General features: G+C 49.4%; 2 protein-coding genes across 4 annotated transcripts in view; one reads left to right on the top strand and one right to left on the bottom strand.

The window, feature by feature from the left end:
- Positions 1-2,611, bottom strand: part of RUVBL2 (RuvB-like AAA ATPase 2) — a 16,407-nt gene extending 13,796 nt beyond the window's left edge. The window contains exon 1 of the mRNA XM_006868184.1: positions 2,588-2,611. Within this exon, the coding sequence (XP_006868246.1) occupies positions 2,588-2,599 (12 nt within the window). The 5' untranslated portion in view covers positions 2,600-2,611. The remainder of the gene's footprint in view (positions 1-2,587) is intronic.
- A 589-nt stretch (positions 2,612-3,200) lies between these two features.
- On the top strand, positions 3,201-22,207 carry GYS1 (glycogen synthase 1 (muscle)). Of its 3 annotated transcripts, XM_006868181.1 has the most exons (16): positions 3,201-3,515; positions 5,019-5,200; positions 7,825-8,016; positions 9,711-9,896; positions 10,371-10,515; positions 11,783-11,900; positions 12,207-12,327; positions 13,663-13,769; positions 16,412-16,471; positions 16,563-16,641; positions 18,228-18,341; positions 19,461-19,587; positions 20,068-20,163; positions 20,350-20,513; positions 21,561-21,641; positions 21,790-22,207. In XM_006868181.1, exons 1-16 carry the CDS (start codon positions 3,398-3,400, stop codon positions 22,105-22,107), a joined length of 2,208 nt encoding a protein of 735 aa, XP_006868243.1. In that variant the 5' UTR covers positions 3,201-3,397; the 3' UTR covers positions 22,108-22,207. The 3 variants fall into 3 exon arrangements, with proteins under 3 accessions (XP_006868243.1, XP_006868245.1, XP_006868244.1); XM_006868183.1 differs by lacking the exon at positions 5,019-5,200; XM_006868182.1 differs by lacking the exon at positions 7,825-8,016 and having other exon boundaries at positions 3,398-3,515.
- The last annotated feature ends 237 nt before the right edge of the window (positions 22,208-22,444 follow it).

The raw sequence follows: 22,444 nt of genomic DNA, 5'->3' as shown, positions 1-22,444 counted from the left end.
CTGTTCCACAGTCTGCACCTGGTCTTGTCTTCACTGATGATATGGAGCTTTTCCATCTTCTCTTTCCACAGATGTAGTCTATTTGATTTCTAGAAGATATCTTAGAAGATAGACCTATGTTAATAGGGGAGAGAAACAGGCAATATACAACAAGAGGGAAGTTAGGAGGGGAAACACAATGGTAGCAGGAGACACAGGGCAGAATGATAGAGTTAAGAAGTGAATAGAGGTAAATGTTATTAACTGTTGGTACATGGAGGGGACGCCAACTATGCAGTGAAGCAAAGTATAAGGTTTGTTGAGTGTAAAGCTGATGATCTATTCTGTAAACCTTCACTCAATTCACAATTAAACGTGTGGGGAGGTGGTTAAAAAAAAAAATCTAACAATGTACTGAATTAGGGGAAACAACACCTATATAGGGTCACTAAGGAACTCTGATAGCGTAGTAGATTATGAGCTGGACTGCTATCCACAAGGTCAGCAGTTCAAATCTACCAGCTGCTCTGTAGAAAAATGAGGCTTTCTGTTCCAGTAAAGATGTACAGCCTCAGAAACGCTATACAGGGTCACTATGAGTCAGAACCGACTCCACAGCACCTAACCACCACCACGAGTCAGAAACAACTCGGTAACATTTCACAATCTTTAGGAGAGCACACCGCCAGGTCTTTCTTCCTTAGACTGGTTGGCTGTTGCACCAACAGGACTCCTTTGAAGGCCATTAAACCAAAACCCAACCTACTGCCATCAAGTTGGCGCTGACTCACAGTGACCCTATGTTGTTGTTGTTATGTGCCATCGAGTCGGTTCCAATCCATAGTGACCCTGTACAGGGTTTCCGAGGATGTAAATCTTCTTTATGGGAGCAGAAAGCCTCATCTTTCTCCCGCAGAGAACGGCTGGTAGTTTCGAACTGCTGACCTTAAGGTTCGCAGCCCAATTCGTAACCACTACGCTACCAGAGCTCCTGACCCTATAGGACAGTCTAAATGCCCCACAGGGTTTCCAAGGCTGTAATTCTTCACGGAAGCAGACAGCCACATCTTCCTACCATGCTAGATCTGAACCAAACTCACAGCCAGTGAGCTGATTTCAACTCTCAGCAAACCCCCATATAGGGTTTCCAAGGCTGTAAATCTTTGAGAGCAGACTGTCTTATCTTTCTCCCCAAGAGTAGCTGGTGGATTTGAACCATCAACTTTGTAGTTAGCAGCCCAATGCTTAACCCACTGTACTACCAGTGCTCCTTCAATGACCACCGGTCCCATGGAAATCAAGTTCATTTTCAAACTAAGGCATTGAAAAATCAGCCATTGGCAGCCCTACAGGCACAGTTCTGCTATGAAACACATGGAGTTGCACACTGAGTTGGCGTGGACTCCATTCAGCAGATGTCCCCTAGCCACCAGCAATTCTCATTCTCCCATCCTTCACCAATCTTGACCAGGGCTTCAAAGTGGGTCAGTGATGGCCAGAAGAAGTAAAACCAGTAGAGACCCTTAATTCTTCAAATTTGAGTGGACAGGAACAACTAGAATGGAAAAAACATGGATCGAAGCCTTGGAATGGGAGACTCAGAAGTGTAATGAACCGTTTTGGGAGCCTGATGAGGGAGACAGGATTATCACAAAACAGCCAAGAGGGACACACATTCAAAGTGGCGGTCAGCCGCCACCACTGTTTCCCACTCTGTGGACAAGAGATTTGACTGCAGTGCAGTAAATTCGCTACCCTAAGAAGGGTTGCTAGACCTGTCATCATTTTTTCCCTGTTCCAGTTTTGACTACAATCAATCTGCATTATAAAAATCCGCATCTGTTCTGGTGTTGCTCCCTCAGCCGTGATTGAAGTGGGCTGAACCAGTTCGAGGCCCCCATCTTGAATGAGGTCACCATTGGAGCGGAATCATCTGGAAATCCAGCCCTCAACCTCAACCTACGTCATTCTCTATTCAAATGTTTCTCAAGCACGTACTTGATCTCCTTCATGGAGTTTGCATTCGTTCATTCTAACAGCCTAGACGTTGAAGTGCTAAAAATAGGAAAAGGGCGGAAACATTCCCAAGACCAACTTTCAGTTTCCTCCTGACTGACTCCCTCGTGGTTCCCAACAGTCTCCTGACGCTCAGGGCGCCCTAGGTGACTTCACGTTCTGAAGCACACAGGAAAGTCCTCCAGCCATGAGTTTCTCTTGGAACCCAAGGACCATCAAAACCCCAGGACTCTCTGATGGCTTAGAAGCCCAGAACATCAAACTTTGGGGGTCAAGGACTGCAGAACTGGCCGTTGAACGTCCCTAGAGGGTTCTGGGAGATGTAGTTCCCATTAATAATGATGGGATAAGACAATTCAATCCAAGATTCTGGGATTCTAGCTCCTTTTCTCCTCCTTCAGACCCAGGCCTCCAGACCCCCGGCCCCTCCTCCCTCAGACCTGTGAGTCCAGGCCCCCATCCCCTTTTCCCTCAGACCCAAGCGTCTGGGCCCCGAGCCGCCTCCTCCTTTAGAACCAGGAGTCCAGGCCTCCAGTCCCCTCCTTCCTCCGACTCAGAGCTGCGGGTTCGTTTTAGGAGCTCCGACACTCACCACGGTTGCCATGATGCTCACTAACCGCCAATGTCTCAGCGGAAGCGGAAACGCTCTAGGAACGAGGTGTTCTGGCCCCTCTAGGCTCTCAGGTCAACGAGAGGTCTCGCTTGTTCTTCATAAATATTCAAATCCTGTTTGGAGGGGGCGTGGAGTCACGTCTTCGGCCCCTCCTACCCATCGAGGATGAGCTGGGGGTCGGGTGCTGGAGATTCTGGGTCCCTCCCTAAAGCCTCCTGACTCCGCCTCGTTTTCCCCAGTACGCTTAGCCGAGCTGCCTGCAAATTTCTTAACCCTTCTTGAGTCACTACACGTTCTCCACGCTCTAGTTCCTCCTTTCCCACCCTCCCTCCTCTCCCCACTTTGGGGCCCTCCAGCTTCAGACGGACAGATGTAGGGACCAATCGATTCCGTTTGACACGGCCATAAGCACCGCCCTCCTAAACTCAAGTCCAGGGCTAAGGCAGTGAATTTCCCAAGCAAGCCCGATTTGGTTCACCAAGGAGGAGACGCAGGAGCCCCGCCCTCGGGCGCAGACCAATAGCGTTGGCCGGGAGGCGGGCGCCGCCTCCTGGCGGCCGCAAGGTTTCACTGCAGGGGAGCCACTAAGCTCAGTGACGCTGCGGCCGCCGCCGACCTCGGTTGGGACTCTGTGTAGCTGGGGGTGCGGTCGCGCAATAGGAAGCCAGGAGTATTGCACATTTCCCGTTGGGCATCAGCTACCCGCTCCCACTCCCTGCCCGGTGCATTTCCCGGACACTTCCGGGGCCCTCCACCTGTGGCCGTCGGAGTCCCTTTCCCGAATCAGTCATGCCTTTGAGCCGCAGTTTGTCCCTGTCTTCACTGCCAGGACTGGAGGACTGGGAGGATGACTTCAACCTGGAGAACACGGTGCTCTTCGAGGTGGCCTGGGAAGTGGCCAATAAGGGTGAGCGCGCCAGACTCCCGGGCCCTGGACTAGAGGGCAGTCGCAGTCTGGGTGGGGGCCCGGGAGCTCGGGGACGGAGTTATGTGACGTGACTCTCGGGTCCTGGGCAAGAAGCCTTTGACTTCTGTGCCCTTGGGAAGAGGCTGGGATATGTCTCTTGGGCCCTGGAAGGAGAGGTGGGTCACCCGAATGTTGAGATGAAAGAAGGCTGGTGTCCCAGGTCCAGGGTCCTGGGTGGAGGGAACAAAAATGATAGATTCCTAGATCCTGTTGGTTGGCTTCTGAGAAACCTGATCGAGGAGGAGGGAGGGGAGAGGGACTTCTGATTGCAAATCTGGGAAGTGTGTGTAGGGGGTGGTTAAGAAGCATGCTTTAGGGGGATGAGGCTAAGCTTTGTAACCCTGGTCAGGGAGAGATCTGGGGGAGATGCATGAATTTTCGTGGGTGATTTTGAAGAAGCTTGCTTGAGAGTAGAGAAGGCATGGGAGTTGGAGATGGGAAAGCTTTGGGGGCCTGGAATCCTGGGTTCTGAAGGAGCCCAGGGCCTGTGCTTGGGTTCCTGGGAGTAGAAAAGCCTGTGGCCTTGGACATGCGTACTGTATGGCTATGGGGGAAGACTGGGAAGTCCTAAGTTGGGCAGGGGCTGGGCCCTAGCATGGGAGTGGCTGGGGGCCTGGATTTCTGTGTCCTGGGCTTCCATGACCTAAAGTTCTGGGTTTGGATATGGCTGAGGCTGGAATCCTAGGAGCTGGGGGACCTGGCTCCTCAGGGAGAGAGGAAGGAGCTGGAGACTTGCTTTGCTGGATCTTAGAGGAGCATGGGAGGGGGCCAGCAAATGTGGAGTCAGGGTCTGGGCTCAGTGAGGTGTTTTGTCTGGGGTAGAATCTTGGGAGAGACAGGGTTCCAGATACTTGGGTCTCCAGTCAGGGAGAGGAGACTGGGGGACAGGTCAACAGGGTCCCTATGGAGTAGGGAGTGACTCTCCAGGTTTCTCTTGGGTAACTGAGGAGGGGGGATCTAGGTGGAGTCCTGAGAGGGCGTCTCCAACGCCTTGTATCCTGGAGCATGAAAGAGAATGCGGGAAAATCTAGGTCCTGGGAACCTTCAGCTCTGGGATCCCAGATCTAACTTCTTCCAGATGCAGGAGACCAGTCCTCAACACCCCCCTCAGACCCAAAAGTCCAGCCCCTTCCTCACTCAGACCCAGGTGCCCAGCACCCTGTTTCTGCAGACCCAGGAGTCGAGGCCTCCAGCTCCCTCAACTGGGCCCAGAGCTCCTTCCTCCATGTGAATCAGGAGCCTAACCCCCTCCTCCCTCAGACCCAGGAGTCTGGACCCTCAGCCCTTCCTCCCTCTGATTTGGGTGTCTGGCTTCCCACTCCCTTCTTCCCCCAACCACAGAGACTGGGTTCCCAGTGCCCCTTCACCCCCTACCCTGCCCCAGGTCCCACAGCGTCAGACTTCTGTGGTTTGGGGCCCTCCCTCACAATCTTGGGCCCACAGTGGGCGGCATTTATACGGTGCTGCAGACGAAGGCCAAGGTGACAGGGGACGAGTGGGGTGACAACTACTACCTGGTGGGGCCATACACGGAGCAGGGAGTGAGGACCCAGGTGGAACTGCTCGAGCCTCCCACCCCGGCCCTGAAGAGGACCCTGGACTCCATGAACAACAAGGGCTGCAAGGTGGGACATTGTCCGGCTGAGGGTGGGTGGGTGGCCAGCCCTACTGCTAGGGTAGGGGCAGCACTTAGACAGCTTCAGAGAGGGAGGGACAGAGATCCAGTGTGACCCAGGGCTCCCCAGGCAGAAGGAATGATAGGCACTCAGATGAATGCAGGGTGTCCCTGAAGTACGTGGGTGGACCCCAAGCTCTAAGACATTGATGGAGGGACATGTGAACCGTGGGTACAAGACAAGACTAAGATGGATCCAAGAGGCAGCGATGTCAGATCCAGAGAGAGAAAGAGCTGAATGGACGGCCAGACAGAGCCTGGCTTAGACAGGTGCTCAGACACCCAAGTTCCAGAAACCGAAGTTCAAGTTCAGTTTCTCCACTTCTTGACTGTGTGAACTTGGCTAATGAATATATAAGTCCCAGTCCCAGCCACCTTATAGGGTTGTTGGAAGGATGGAGACTTAATTATTATCAAGTCTTTCTCAAAATTCCAGATCCCAAGTGTATGAACTTGATGTGAGTTTTAACCTCATGGTTATTATTATTATTAGCAGCAGTCGTAACGTAAACAGCCGAGCTGTGAGGCTGAGATGGACAGGCAGGCAGAAGGAGAAAGAAGGCTAGACAGACAGAGGAACCCAAGAGGTGATGGTGGTCCCACAGGCTTGAGTAATAGGTAGCTGACTGTTTTCAGAGAGAAACTCAGATCTAGAAGAAGGAGTAATAAAGAGAGAAGAGGTAGACCGATAGAGCCAAGGGAGAAAGTCTGACATGGACAGAGAGGTGATCTGGGAGTTAAAGAAAGCAGATGTGAAACTCATAGCCCCAGGATAGACAGTACTGAAGGATGCGCACCCCAATAGAGGGTTCAAGGACAGAGCTTGAGACAGGATGGTAAAGGCATAGACCTGCATTAGGGTTGAGGAGGGGTCCTTTATTCCCAGCCTCTGCTTTGGGGTGGGGTCTGGAGTCCAGTCAGGCTGGACAGTGTCCCTAGGGGACCTCAGGGCAGCCGAGCCCTTCCCCTAGGGCAGCTGCTTCCCACGTGCTGGGGGCCTAAGAATAGAGCCCCCAGCAAAAGGGCAGACAACAGCTGGAAGGGGGACTGGAAGGGGGAGGAGCCCTGGGGTCAGGCTCCCCCAGGTCGTGGAGAAGTGTGACTACTTGGCTGGAGGGAACTGTGGCCGCAGGCCCAGACAGAGGCCATAGTCTCAGGAGGAAAGCAACAGGGGCAGAAATGTGGCAGCAGGGAGGCAGGAAAATGCAGGCCTGGGACATGGAAACAATCAGGCAGTGCTAGAAATATAACCACTGAGTGCAAAATGGGCCGGCAGGCAGAGAAAAGAAGCAACAGATGACAAATATATGACCAAAGAGATAGAGGCAAGGCTATGGGGTGGAAGACATGTGGCAGTGAGGACAGTCAGGTGGAGGAAACGGCCAGGAGAAGAAACGTGTAGCAATGAGAGAAAGCAGGTTAGCGGTAAGAACCATAGCAACTCAATTCCAACTCACAGCACCTCTTTATGGACAGAGTAGAGCTAGTCCTTAGGGTTCCCGAGACTAAATTTTTACAAGAGCAGACAGCCTCATCTTTCTTCCGAGTCTCATGGTAGGTGAGAGAAATATGGCAGCAGGTAAAAGACATATTAAAAACCAGTAACCATTGAGTCGGTTTGCATTCAAGACAATCCCACGTGTGTCAGCTTAGACATGTGCTCCATAAATCAATTGCCAGGTCTTTCTTCTGAGGAACCTCTGGACGGACCTTTCTGTTAGCAGTCGAGTACACTAACTGTGTACACCACTCAGGGACTCCAGGAGAAATTATTAGCATGGTGGAAACCCAAGACAGTAGAGGCCCAGAAACAGGATGCAAGAAATATGGGTTGTAAGAAGAGAAAGAAGGTAGCAGAAGAAAGAAGGGTTGTTGTTGTTGTTGTTAAGTATAGGGTTTCTGAGGCTGAAAATCTTTACAGGAGCAGAAAGCCTCATCTTTCCCCCACTGAGTGATTGATGGATCCAAACTGCTCACCATGTGGCAAGCAGTCCATCACTTAACCCACTATGCTATCAGGGCTCGGAGAGGAGGGTTGTTGTTGTTTAGTGCCGTCGAGTCGATTCTGACCCATAGCGACCATGTATAGGGTTTCCAAGGAGCAGCTGGTGAACTTGAACCACCAACCTTACAGTTCAAATGACTTTCAGTCTGATGCATTAGCCCACAGCGCCACAGCAGGACTCCGGAGAGGAGAGAAGGGTAGCAGTTATAAAAACAAAACGAAGGGTGGGGGAAAATGTTGCATTGAAGATGGGAAAAAGATTCTAGTTGGGAAAGCCAGCAGGTCATAGAGAAATGGTGTGGCACTGTAGGATAAGCAATGGACTGCTAACCATAAGGTTGGCGATAAACCCACCATCTTGCTCCTTGGAACCTCTCTACAAGTGTATATATATATATGTGGTACCTAACAATAGAGAAATGAAGCAGCAAGTAAGAAATAGCAGATCCAAACACAGATGGGGAGAGAACTGAGGCTGTGAGTCTCAGAGTCTCAGACATCAGCCTACAGATAGAAGATGCACAGATACTGATGGCAGAAGTCCTGAAGCTCTCTGTGGGTCTCCCTAGGTGTATTTTGGACGCTGGCTGATCGAGGGGGGCCCTCTGGTGGTGCTCCTGGATGTGGGGGCCTCCGCCTGGGCCCTGGAGCGCTGGAAAGGGGAGCTCTGGGACACCTGCAACATCGGGGTGCCTTGGTACGACCGTGAGGCCAATGATGCTGTCCTTTTTGGCTTCCTCACTACCTGGTTCCTGGGTGAGGTAGGCCCCACTGCCAGCCCCATCTTACTCCTTTCAGCCCCAGCCCAGAAACTAAACTCCCATCAACCCCTGGGCCAGAGGGTTGTTGGGTGGGCTTTCCCAGGGCATTATGGGAGTTGTAGGTCTTTTAATCCTGGGGTTAGCTTTGACCTTTGAGGACATGGACATCCAGAATCCAGCCTCTTCTTTCCCCATAGACTGAAATGCCCAACCCCAGCTTCATTCATACCAATCTTTCAATTATTTGGCTCCTGAGCCATTAGCTCTTAGGGTTTACATCTCAACATAAACAAAACAAAAATCCTCACAATATAAAGAAAACAAAAATCCTCAAACTGGACCAGTAAGCAGCATCATGAAAAACGGAGGAAATATTCAAGCTGTCTAAATTTCATTTCACTTGGATCCACAATCAATGCCCAGGGAAGCAGCAATCAGGAAATCAAGCAGTGTATTGTATAGCACAAAACTACTATAGAAGACCTCTTCAAAGTGTTAAGAAAACCATTAATGTGAAAGACTGAAGAAATGAAGAATTAATGCCTTTGAATTATGGTGTTGTAGAAGAATATGGAATATGCATACATACATGCCAGAAGAACCCACAAATCTTTCTTGGAAAAAGTACAAACAAAATGCTCCTTAAAAGTGAGCTTGGTGAGACTTAGCCTCATGTACTTTGGACATGTCATCAGGTGGGGCTAGTCCCTGGAGAAGGACATCATGCTTGGTAAAGTCGAGTCATCATTAAGTGCTGTGGCATCGATTCTGACTCATAGCGACTCTGTTTATAGAGTTTCCTAGGTTTTAAATCTTTGTGGTAGCAGAAAGCCTCATCTTTCGCCTGGAACAGCTGGCGGGCTCAAACCATGGACCTTGTGGTTTACAGTCCACCACGCTCCCTGGTAAAGTAAGAAAGGAAGGCCTTCAAGGAGATGGACCAGTACAATGGCTGTAATAATGGACTTAAACATAGACACTTGTGAGACTGGTACAAGACTGGGTAATGTTTCTCACTTAAGGAAGACATGTGGCATGGGATTCTGGGGGTTGTAGTTCTCTAGTGCAGTTGAACATAAGCTGTCAGGTAGGACCTTGGGTGTTTGGAGACATACACCCCCAGCCTATCTGAGAACAATAACTTGGGGTTCTCACTTCCTGAAAAGCACTAAACTGCTAACCAAAAGGTTGGCTTTTCAAACCTACCAGTCACTCCTTGATAACCGTATAGAGGGTCACTGTGAGTCAGTACTTAACAACAAAACTTACTTTTAGGTTTTAAAGAAGGCTCAAAAACCTCATCTCAGTGCTCTGGACCAGTAATGAACTGACTGTTCCTAATGCATTCTGGGAATTGTAGTCCTAGTGCCAGTGTTGCATATAGAAAGAAGGCTGATCTTTGTCAAGATAAAGGTTATCACAGAATTGTGTCCAGGACTTGTGGACACTAAAACCTCAGTTATTTTTGTTCAAATCTCCTAGATATTAGAAGGCCTTGACCAAAGAAACACCAGCTCCTGTCGACTTCTGGAGCTGCCTCGTCTAATGGGATCTCGGCGGTGGGCAGCTTCCTCCTCCACCCGATAGCAGTGATGGATTGATCTCTCCCCTGCTTCTTTGTCCACACTGGGGATTTCCAGTTCTCACAATGACACCCATGGAGACACGGTACCCCTGTCCTTATATTTGCACAGTTCCTGGCCCAGAGCGAGGAGAAGCATCACGTGGTTGCCCACTTCCACGAGTGGTTGGCAGGCGTTGGGCTCTGCCTGTGTCGTGCACGGCGGCTTCCTGTGGCTACTATCTTCACTACCCATGCCACGCTGCTGGGGCGTTACTTATGTGCTGGTGCCGTGGACTTCTACAATAACCTGGAGAACGTGAGCTGGGAGTGGGGCAGATCTGGGGCGTGGGGGAGACATGAGAATTCCAGGACAGCCCAGAGGAGTCAAGCGTACTCTCCGCCTGGGACCCAGGCATCCAAGTCCCCAGCCCCTCCTGCCTCAGTCCCAGGAGTCCAAGTCTCCAGTCTTCCTCCCTCAGACTCAGCAATCCAGGCGCTCAACCTTCTCCTCTCTCTGACCCAACAATACAAGTCCCTAGCTCCTCCTCTCTCAGACCCAGGAGTCCAGGCTCCCAATCCTCTTCTCCCTCAGACCTCAAGAAGTTCAGATCCCCAGTCTCTTCCTCCCTCAAACTTGGAAGTCCCAGCCCCCTCCTCTTCCTTCAGACCCAGAAGTCCAACTGCCAGCTCCAACCTCCCTAGCACCATGGAGTCTGGATCCACAGTCTACTCTTCCTCTGTCCTGGTAAGCTGACGGGCCTCTTCCCCCACTTCCACACCCCCCCCCTAGTTCAACGTGGACAAGGAAGCAGGGGACAGGCAGATCTATCACCGCTACTGCATGGAGCGGGCAGCTGCCCACTGTGCCCATGTCTTCACCACTGTGTCCCAGATCACGGCCATTGAGGCTCAGCACCTACTCAAGAGGAAACCAGGTAAGGCCTGGCCTGGGGTCCCTGGACCCGACAGAGGTAGGCCATTGTCTCTGCCAAGGTTTTGTTAAGTGCTATCAAGTCAGCTCTGATTCCTAGCAGCCTTTTGCATAACAGCCAAACATTGTTCAGTCCTGCAACATCTTCATGATAATACATATGTTTGAGCCCATTGGTGTGGCTTCTGTGTCAGTCTAGCTCACTGAGGGCTTCCCTCTTTTTTGCTCATTCTCCAACAAGCATGATGTCCTTCTCCAGCAATGGGTCCCTCTTGATGTCATGCCCAAAATAAGCAAGACACAGTCTCTCCATTCTTATTACTAAGAATCATTGTACCTGTACTTTTTACAAGGCTGATTTACTCATTCTTCTAGAAGTCCATGGCACATTCAGTCTTCTTCTTTCTAACATCATAATTCAAATCTGTAAATTATTCTCCTGACTTCCTCTTTCATTGTTCATCCTTAACATGCATTAAAGGCCATTGAATATGCGATGGCTTGGGACAGGCTAAAAAAAAAAACACTTTTATTGTAAGGACTAAAAATACATTTCCCAGAGGTCCTAGGGTAGTGACCTGCATCTGAGGCTACCTGGCTGTACACACTGGAGGCTAATGACCAATGTAGTTTCTTTGATATTAATTTTTCAGAAATAGTCAAATTCTGCCATTGGCTACTGTAGATATTGGTCTTCTGAAAAAGAATGGAAAGCCAGTGGACTTTGTTTTTGAGAAAAAGGTTGGGACTAGGCATTCTTTTCCCAACCCATAGCACCCACTCTTAATCAACATAAGGCAAGATCTACAGTTCGCAGAAGGCCCTTATGCTCCTGGAATTTTGTCATAAGAGCTAATGGGTATTACAGTTTTACATTGCTATTCTGTCATATCTATGAAGAGAGGAAGGGTCCCCTGAAATAGGCTTGAAGGTAGGCTGGTATATCCTGGAATGAAGCATCCCCATCTCAGGATGGAATAGAGGAAACAAAGAACTACAGCTTCCAGAAGCTCCAATGTGGAGCAGCTCAGTATCTCATTAGCCAGTTGTAAGGGCCGATGGCAATTGTAATTGAGCTTGTGAACACAGGAAAGACTTTAGAGCAAGAAAGCATTTGGGTAGCCGAATAGCTGGATCACAAAAGGACCTCACAGAAGAGCTATAAAAATCAAGAAATTTCAAGAGATTTTTTTTTTCATTTATTCATTCATCATTGATCTGAATGAGTAAACGAAGAAATGAAACATGGGACCTTCTCCCCCAAATCCCAGATATTGTGACCCCCAATGGATTGAATGTGAAGAAATTCTCTGCCATGCATGAGTTCCAGAACCTTCATGCCCAGAGCAAGGCTCGAATCCAGGAGTTTGTGCGGGGCCATTTTTATGGGTACGTAGGCCACGTATCTAGGTCCTTAGAAAGGAGGGGGCTGGGAGCCCAGATTGCTGGGTCTGAGAGAGATGGGGACTGGGGGCTCAGCTTCCTGAATTCTTGTGTGATCGATCAATAGGCTGTATATTGAAGGAAATCTCCACCTTAAGAAAAAGGATCCACAGTTCTCAGGAGACCTCCTGATTCCTCCACATTATCCAAGATGTTCTTTGCCCCAGTAATAATATCTGCGATTTATACTCTTAAGGCCAAGGCTGAGGGTGAGGCTACTGGGCTTACCTCTCTGCCTTGCATCTTCTTCAGGCACCTGGACTTCAACTTGGACAAGACCTTGTATTTCTTTATCGCCGGCCGCTACGAGTTCTCCAATAAGGGAGCCGACATCTTCTTGGAGGCCTTGGCCAGGCTCAACTATCTACTCAGAGTAAGTTGTAAGCTGCAAGGGGGTCCAGGGAGGATACGAAAATCCGTATGTTACTGAGAGGCAGAGTCCCAGAGAGAGGGTGTCATGTAGCATCATGAAGAGTTGAAATTCCTGGGGGATAGGAACCAAGATCCACAGAAAGCTGGTTCCTAAGAGGCGGAAGTCGACTAAACTCCTGCTCTCCCAACTCCTTCAACATTTCTGACACCAGCTCTTCCCCTTACGACACTCTCTACTCCTTTGCTGAGTTCTGTGTGGCCTTCGCAATGAATTGTTGACTGCTCCAGAGAACTAGAGATGGCAAAGTGGGGAGAGTGTGGTGTCAGAAATCACGGAGAAGTGGGAAGGTGGAGATGCACCTGACCGCTACCTCATAGGAACCAGCTTTGTGCTTGCTCTTCTCATTTAAAATAATTCTCTTAATTTCCCCTGCCAAACCTCATACGGAGCCCTGGTGTGGCACTGAAGGATAAACACTCGCCCTTAGGTCGGCGGTTCCAACTCACCAGCCACTCCTCAGAAACCTTATACAGGGTTGCTATGAGCCAGAACCAACTGGCAACATTTAACAATGTCAACATACTCCTATTCACATTCCTACATCTGTCCAGCTTGCATACCTATGTACACATCTACTCGGAGATGTTATCACTTATTATTATAACTGTGCGTACAATAGTATTTACTTTTGCTATCTTTTACTCTTGTGCACCTTTCTTTGCCATTGATCATGTTGCGCCAACCTCCCCCTTATTATATAGCGCCTTACTCCTTACCTGCATTGCTCCCCATCTACTCTCTACTCATGCTTCCTCCCCCTCTCATCCCTGGTAACCATCAAAGGACATTTCTTTCTGTGTGTAAACCTTTTCTTGACTGTTTACAATAGTGATCTCATGCAACATTTGTCTTTTAATGACTGACTTACTGCACTTCAGCATACTGTCCTCCAGATTCACCCACGCTAGATCATGAGGTGTGTCGTGGTTTCTTCTAACATTGCATAGTATTCCACTGTATGTATGGACCATAGTCTATCTGTTCGTCCAATGGTGGGCACTTAGGTTGTTTCCATCTTTTTCTGTTGGGAATGTGATCCTATCCTGACTCTTATCCCTCATGAATTTAGACAGATTACAGAGGGGGAGGCAGAGATCAAGAGGTGGGGCTAGGGAAGCCCACAAGGTGAGATGGCCAAAGAACCGGAAGGAAGGTCAGAGTCACAGTGAGGATGGTAATACTGTCCTATAATTCTCCTTCATGGGAAAAGGCACAGATGGGGTGGGCTCCACGCTCTCCCACATGATGCTGACCCCCTGCTTCTCTCTGCCCCAGGTGAATGGCAGTGAACAGACGGTGGTCACCTTCTTCATCATGCCAGCTCGGACCAACAATTTCAACGTGGAATCCCTGAAGGGCCAAGCCGTCCGTAAGCAGCTTTGGTCAGTAGGCCTCAGCCCAGGACCCCAGCCTGTCTCCACCTCAGCTGTGCAGTTTGGGTTCACTGTTGCTCCTAGAGTCCCTTCAGTCATCCTTCACATGATAAACCAGCCTCACCAATTCTGAATGGTGTCACTTGCTTATGACACCTCCGTGGGAGGGGAGGAGGGGGAAGGAGATCAGTAAGTGGTCACAGGTGAGATTCTACTCATGCCATTGGCCCTCATTGGCTGTGTGACTATAGACAACTACTGCCCCTCTCTGAGCCTCAGTTTGCCCACCCATAAAACCCATCTGATGTTCATTGCTCAAGGCCGTGGTGTTTCTGGCCAGGATACATCATGGGTAGACACCTCTCCCTCCCCACTCCCCACCCCCTATCTGCCAGTGAAGGCTTGCATGTGGCTATAATGTTGAACAGGTTTCAACAGAGACTACGAAAGAGACCCCCCGGATACACAGTTGGTTTAAGAACTGAGGTGCTAACTGCAATGTTCAGTTGTTCAAACCCATCAGCCGCTCAGAGGGAGAAAGATGAGGCTGTCTACTCCCAGAAAGATTAACAGGCTTGGAAACCCTAACAAGTGGTTCTACTCTATCCTACTGGGTCACTGTGAGTTGGAATTCACTCAAGGGCCATGAGTTTAGGTTTTCTAGACTGAGAGGGAATAGGAAGAAAGTCTTGGCAACCTGCTTCCAAAAATCAGCCAATGAAGATCCTGTACATCACAGCGGTCCAATCTGTTAGCCAATCATGAGGATGACGCAGGACCGAGTCGTGTTTAGTTCCGTTATACATTGTATCCTCATGGGTCAAGGGCTAACTTGGCTGCAGCTTTTAACAGCAACATTCATTGGGCACCTCTTGTTTGCCAGGCGCAAATCCAGGCCCTGGCACCCCAGCTGGGAACCAATAAAGATACAAGCCATGCCCTCACGGCGCTCACATTTTGAAGAGCAGACCCTCAGCGAGACCAAAATCAAACCCATTGTCATCAAGTCGGTTCTGACTTATAGCGATTTCCGAGGTTCTAAATCGTAGCGTAGTGGTTACAAATCGAGCTGTGAACCTCAAGGTCGGCAGTTCAAAACTACCAGCCGCTCCGCGAGAGAAAGATGAGGCTTTCTGCTCCTGTAAAGATTTACAGCCTCAGAAACCCTGTACAGGGTCGCTATGAGTCGGAACCGACTCCACGGCACATAACAACAACAAAATCTTTACAAGAGCAGATAGCACCCTCTTTCTCTCCCAGAGCGGCTATTGCAGGATTAAATTCGAAACAGAACTGCCATGCTGAGAAAGGACCACTGGGCAGAGACTAAGGAGTATGAGAGAGTTGTTACTGTGTCCCACTGAGCTGATTCCAACTCATAATGACCCCATGTGATAGCGTACAACTGCCCCCATAGGATTTCTATATGAGTAGATTGCCGGGTCTTTCTCCTGTGTAGCCCCTGGGTGGGTTTGAACCACTGACCTGTTGGTTAGCAGCCCGCTGCTTAATGATTGTACCAGCAGAGGATGCTGGGAACAGCATTTCCTGCAGAAGCCCTGAGGCAGGGCTGCCTATTGGCGAAACAACAAGCAGAGGGGTTGAGGGGTTGAGGGGTAGAGAGTGAGGCCAGAGCCATGGGAGATTGTGGACAGAGTGATGACAGCGGGGACTATGGTGACAATCTCTGCAGCCTTACTCATGTGCATCCATGTGCCCCTCAGAACTTGCTTCACTTTTTTATTTTTTTTTTATATCAACTGAGGCTTAGCATCACCAACTCCTGAGCTAATGCAGGGCCTAAGAATAGCTGACATTTCTGGAAGGCTCACAGTGTGCCGGGCACTGTGCCTTTTTTATCCTGACCTCACCAAAAACCTGTGAGGTCACTTCTAATTTTACCCACCTCGTAGACAGATGAATCACTGAAGTCAGAGAGGGATAGCCACCTGCCCTGAGCTACACAGCCAATGCCAGGCATGAGGGAGCAGAGACTCCCAGGGCCTGTGTCCCCGGGTCCTGATAATATGTACAAAGTATGTGCAATGAAGTCTTGGCTTCTAAGGTCCTCTTGGCTTCTAAGGACATTCTGGCTGTACTTCTTCCAACAGATTTATTTGTTTTTCTGGCAGTCCATGGTCCTTTTAATCTTCTCCTCCAACACCATAACTCAAATGCATCGGTTCTTCCATGGTCTTCCTTATTTGTTGTCCAACTTTCACATGCATATGAGGCTATTAAAAATACCATGACTTGGGTCAGGCATACCTTAGTCTTCAAACTGACATCTTTGCTCTTGAACACCTTAAAGAGGTCTTGTGCAGCAGATTTGCCTAATGCAAAACATCGTTTGATTTCTTGTCTGCTGTTTCTATGAGTGTTGATGGTGAATCCAAGCAAAATGAAGTCTTTGACAAATTCAATCTTTTCTCCATTTATCATGATGTTATTTACCTGGTTGGTGCTATGGGTTAATGCGCTGGACTGCAAGGCCGGTATGAACTGTGAGGTTGGCGGTTCAAGCTCACCAGCTGCTCCTCGGAAACCCTCTATAGGGATACTATGTGTCAAACCGACTCGAAGGCACTTAACAACAACAACAACAAACAAAACATGGCAGTTATGTGATGCTGTCATTCTCATCCTTCCAGGGACACAGCCAACACAGTAAAGGAGAAGTTCGGGAGGAAGCTTTACGAATCCTTGCTAGTGTAAGTGCCCTGTCCACAGCCCTGTGCCCTCTCAAGTCCCAAACCCTCTCATCACCTCATTCCAAGATGCATTTCCCCACCCACCCTGCAGGGGGAGCCTCCCAGACATGAACAAGATGCTAGACAAAGAGGACTTCACAATGATGAAGAGAGCCATCTTTGCCACGCAGGTATGGTTTGGACTCTTGAGCAGAGTGAGATGGTGATTCCCAGGAGCCCCAGAAGCACCTGCCATGTTAGCTGGGAGCTTTGCTTTACCAGGGGGCTCTGATTGGAGGTTTAATACTGACACCCACAAAAAAGGTGTGAGCTAACTTTGTAGACCTTCCGATTCCTGGAAGCCCTTAAGGAAGCCTGATTTCCTATGACTCATTCGGCCACAGAGATCACCAGGATTTTGTGGTTTCTCTGGGTCTTTGGGGTCAGTGGACAAAGGGTAAAAAGGCCTTTTAGAAAGGACAGTCACAAAAGGAGAACTATGGCTCCCAGTTGTCTTTGGGCCTTGCTGCCTATTGGTTTCACCTCTGCCCTCAGAGACTTCTGGGGGTTGTAGTTTTGTTGGGCCAGTGTTCCCTGGTGAAGAGAACATTGAAAACTCCCAGCAGTCCCTGGGGTTTCTTATTCTACTGACTGTCAGAACCCCATACACCCCAGAGGGTTGTAGCTTCTTTAAACTTGTAGAATAATGGAATTAAGTGTATGACAAACTTTAGAGAGGAAAATCTATCAAACCCAAACCAAACACTCTGCCACGGAGTCAATTCTGATGCATAGCAGCACTTATGATAGAACAGAACTGCCACTTTTGTTTTCTGAGACTGTACGTTTTTATGGAAGAAGACTGCCTCATATTTCATCCATGGAATGGCTCTGGTGGGTTTGAACTGTTGACCTTGTGGGTAGCAACCCAATGTGTAACCCACCAGGACTCCTTAGAAAATCCATCAGAGCAACACATTATGAAAGGTATGACTCCCAGTAACCATACCACTTTTTGCTCTAATACTACGTCCCTTGCCCCAGACGCTTCTGAGAATGAGAGTTCTTTTAGTGCCTACAGTTGAGGGACTTTGTTCTCATTTGGAGTTTGGACCTCTGTTGGGAGAATTACAGGACTGACACTATAGGGCACCTGCAAATGAAGAGACCCAGGGTTATCATAAGAAAACTACAGAGGCTTGCTCTCATATTGCCTGTTTTGGACCTCATGGAATGCTGGGAGTTGTAGTTCCTTTGGGGGTTTTTAGTGTCAGAACTGAAAACCCAGAACAAAACAGTTATAACTCCCAGCAATCCGAGATGCCTGTTAACACTGTAGCTTTGCCTCAATAATATGTTGTTGTTAAGTGCTGTTGAGTCGGTTCCCACCAATTGTGACCCTTATAGGGTTTCCAAGGAGCCACTGGTGAGCTTGAATCACCAATCTTGCAGTTCAAATGACTTTGCAACCCAGCGCATTATCCCGCAGCGCCATACCAGGACTCTTATCTTAGGAATACTAAGATACAAAAATATCTTAGGAACACTCATTTCTTTTAGGATCTTGGATGTGTAAAAAGAATATAAACTTTACATCTCGAGCTAAGAAGGAATGCTATATATAATTCCCATCAACATTTTGAGATTGCTGCCCCACAGTATGGTGGGGATTGTGGTTTCATTGGACCTCTGGGCTCTAAGCTGGTCAGCAGGTTCATGGGGAAGTAGGGCGCCTTCTGGCTCCTTCCTGATGCTCAATCCATGTCTGTCCCCACAGCGGCAGTCTTTTCCACCTGTGTGTACACATAATATGTTGGATGACTCCTCAGACCCTATCTTGACCACTATCCGCCGAATTGGCCTCTTCAATAGTAGTGCTGACAGGGTCAAGGTAAGAGCTCTAGTCAGGGTTGGGTTGGGCATGGCAGGGGGCAGAAGATCCCAGGTCTCAAACTCCCCATCCCCATAGTTTAGTAAAGGTCTTGCCACATTTCTAAAAGAACCCTGGTCCAAGATATAACAATTGGCCTCTATTCGTCTGGAGCAACAGAAGAAAAAGGAGAGTCAGGAACACAAAGAAGATATTGAATGTGTGTTATTGAGTGCCGTTGAGTCAATTTCCACTCATAGCAACCCTGTACAGGGTTTCCAAGCAACTGGTAGATAAGAACCACCAACTTTGTGTTTCATACTCCAGTGCCTACCCTACAGCGCCATACCAGAAGTCCACACATGGAATGTGTGGCTAGGCTGATGGTTTCAATGGACCACTGCCTCCTTTGTCATGAGACCAGAAGGAACTGGATGGTGTCCAGCTACCATTATAAAACATTTGATTGAAAATTCTACATGAGAATCCTAAATGTTTAAAATAAAATGAAAAAACAGAAGAATCCTGATCTAAAGGGAGGAAATGCAGAACAGAATTTAAAATTCTCATGAAATACAGATTTGCTAGAGCCAGAGAGGCTAGATGAATTCATGAAACTACTGCCCTGAGGTACTCTTTAAACCTTAAGCCAAAAATATTACCTGAAGTCTTTTTAAAACTACAGTTTAACTTAACAAGCAAGCATGTCTGCCTGAGCTGCAAGCTCTTTTAAGAACTATGTGGGATCAAATTAACAACAGTAATTCAGAAGATTAGCTAAGAAGCTTAGGAGGCAGTGAGTTTCTGGGAGTGGGGGAGAAACAACTTGGAAAAGGAGCCCAAGAATGGCTGGCTGTACAAGTTGAATAATGCAGTCAATGTGACTGACTTGCACATACATGAAAAACCATTGAATTGTATGTTTTACTGTGTATATTTTCAACAACAAGGAAACAAATGCAATCTAAAAACAACTACAAAACCCTGACTTTCAAGGCAGACAGATTTGGGTCCAGATGTTTGCTCTGCTACCAACTTGCTGTGTGAATTTAGCCCAGCACCCTCTCTGGGCTGCTCTGAGATCTCAAAGAGGAGAGAAACTGGGTGCACCGTCTGAGTGTGCTTTTTTTGCACTGCCAGGTGATTTTCCACCCGGAGTTCCTGTCGTCCACCAGTCCCCTGCTCCCCGTGGACTACGAGGAGTTTGTACGTGGCTGCCACCTTGGGGTTTTCCCCTCTTACTATGAGCCTTGGGGTTATACGCCAGGTGAGTTCAGGGGGTGGAGGGTGACAACATGGTGGCAGGGTTCTAGTCATGGCCAGTAGATCCTGGGACAAAGGACTGGACCCTCTTTGAACCCCAGGCTTCTTTACAACAGGAGCCCTGGTGGTACAGGGTTAGATGCTCAGTTGCAAACTGACAGGTTGGCAGTTCAAACCCACACAGTGGCTCCCTGGGAGAAAGATCTGGCGATCTGCTTTGGTAATGATTAAACCTTTGCATCAAGTCCTTTATACGTCACAGGGACCCTATGAGGCAGAGTAGAACTAATGGATCCATAGGCTTTCCCAAGGCATTCTCTTTGTGGAAGCAGTCTACCTTGTCTTTCTCCTAGGGAGCAACAACCCACTGCTGCTTATGGTTGACTTTTCGGTTAGCTTCCTGCGCTTAACCCACTGTAGCACCAGAGTCCTGATGGGGGTTGAGGGGAAAGCTAAAAGGTCCTTTTCTCTCCCCTTCCGGCAGCTGAATGCACCGTTATGGGTATCCCCAGTATTTCCACCAACCTCTCTGGCTTCGGCTGTTTCATGGAGGAGCACATTGCAGATCCCTCGGCTTACGGTCAGTGCCCATACTCCCAAGACTCGGGAAAGGGGCTGAGAACTAGGACTCTTGCAATACAGAGGATGGGAAGAGGGACAGGGCCCTGGACTCTTGGGTCCCTAGGGAAGGAAACGCCCCAGTCCTGAGCGGAGTAAAAGGGGCCTCTCCAATCCTTTTTCTGAGCCTTGATCCTGGCCCTGGCAGGCATCTACATTCTGGACCGGCGGTTCCGCAGCTTGGATGATTCCTGCTCGCAGCTCACCTCCTTCCTCTACAGCTTCTGCCAGCAGAGCCGGCGTCAACGCATCATCCAGCGGAATCGCACAGAGCGCCTCTCTGACCTGCTGGATTGGAAATACCTAGGCCGGGTAGGGCCCTGTTGTCTCTTCTGGTTTCTAGTTGGCCCTCCAAGTTAGAAAGGAACCTCCAGGACAACCTCATTGGTTGGGGAGTTCTTCTCATTAGCATAGAGATGTGGCCAAAGGTGGAGCCTTAGTTGTCTGTGGTTAAACATCCCAAAGGTGAGTAGCTCTGTCCCACTGGTGGTGGTGATGGTAGTGGTGTGCCTTGGAGTCGCTTCTGACTCTGAGTGACCCTGCATAGGGTTTTCTGAGGCTGTAAATCTTTCTGGGAGCAGAAAGCTTCATCTTTCTCCCATGGAATCGCTGGTAGTTTCGAACTGCTGACCTTGAGATTCCAGCAGCCCGACTCGTAACTACGTTACCAGAGTCCAAAGGAGAAAGATGTGACGGTCCACTTCTGTAAGGATTTACAGATTTGGAGACCCTATGGGACCGTTCTACAGGGTCACTGAGTCAGTGGTAGTGATTTTTAACTTTTTATTGTGACCTGAGTGATAGTTTACATATAGAGCAGATCATCAGTTTTACATTCAACAAATCATAGCCTTCGTTTCAATTCATTGATATGATAAGGAATACTATGTCACATGAGTTATACACTTGATCTTTTTGGCTTTTTCTCCCGCTCATCCAGGCCCTCCTAATGTGAATCCCTTTGAGAATAGTTGGTTGTAAGGGCTGAGATGCTGCCCCTTCTGAGCAGTGTTATCTCCATAAAACACACAAAAACCCACTACTAGCCAATGGATTCTGACTCATAGTGATCCCACAGGACAAAGTAGACTTGCCCCACACGGTTTCGGAGACTGTAATCTTTAGGGAAACCAACTACCACGTCCTTCTCCCGAGGTGCGACTGGTGGGTTCCAACCACCAACCTTTTGATTTAGCTCCACTAAGGCTCCTTTTCTACATAAAGGGTGGAGCCAAAAGATAATTTGCATACGGCATCACTCAGGAAAGAGGTAAAACCAGGAATTGTCCCCCCTCCACCTCTGCCTGGGGGCAGTCCCTACTCCAACTGACCTGACGGTGGCTCTCTTTGTCCCTCAAGTACTATATGTCCGCCCGTCACATGGCCCTGGCAAAGGCTTTTCCTGAGCACTTCACCTACGAGCCCCAGGAGACAGAAGCGGTGAGTTGACCCGGTGGTCTAAGGTGAGAGGGGGTGGAGAGGCCTGTGAAGGAGAGTAGGCACTAGAACCTGGCCAAGGCTGCCTGGGAGCCCCTCTTGTCCCGCTTCCTGCAGTTTGTGCCCATACACATGCACACCTGTTACACAGGCCCAGGGCTACCGCTACCCACGACCGGCCTCGGTGCCACCATCGCCTTCGCTGTCACGACACTCGAGCCCACACCTGAGTGAGGACGAGGATGAGCCCCGGGAAGAGCCGCGGGAAGAGGACGGTGAACGCTATGATGAGGAAGTGGAGGCTGCCAAAGATAGGCGCAACATCCGCGCCCCAGAGTGGCCGCCCCGTGCTTCCTGCACCTCCAGCGGGAGCAAGCGCGGCTCAGTAGACACTGCGCCCTCCAGCTCCCTCAGCACTCCCAGCGAGCCCCTCAGCCCCGCCAGTTCCTTGGGCGAGGAGCGCAACTAGGTACCCCCACCCCGACCCACCTAGCCTGGATCGGGGACTGCCCCCCTTCTTCTAGAGGGTGGACGCAGAAGGGCGTTATTTCCAAACCCCACTCCAGATCCCAAACCTTCTTTTGGATCCACAACCCCGCCTCCTCCACGCCCCCCTACGCTCGGGTCAACCGCTAGGAGTCTCCACACTCCAGAATTACCAACACTGTGCCTTTCTCGGGTTCCAGATTCATCCTCTGCACTCCAGAGACCACTCCACGCCCACTAGCCTGGCCCAGGGTTTGGCCTTTACCCTGTGATGCCAAAGGTTTGAGAAAACCTAGCCTGTTCCCTTTTCAGGGGGTGGG

Source organism: Chrysochloris asiatica, unplaced genomic scaffold (genome assembly GCF_000296735.1).
Source record: "Chrysochloris asiatica unplaced genomic scaffold, ChrAsi1.0 scaffold00116, whole genome shotgun sequence".
Lineage (NCBI taxonomy): Eukaryota > Metazoa > Chordata > Mammalia > Afrosoricida > Chrysochloridae > Chrysochloris > Chrysochloris asiatica.
The sequence above is the reverse complement of the archived record's forward strand: the minus strand, read 5'-3'. Positions and strand labels throughout refer to the sequence as shown.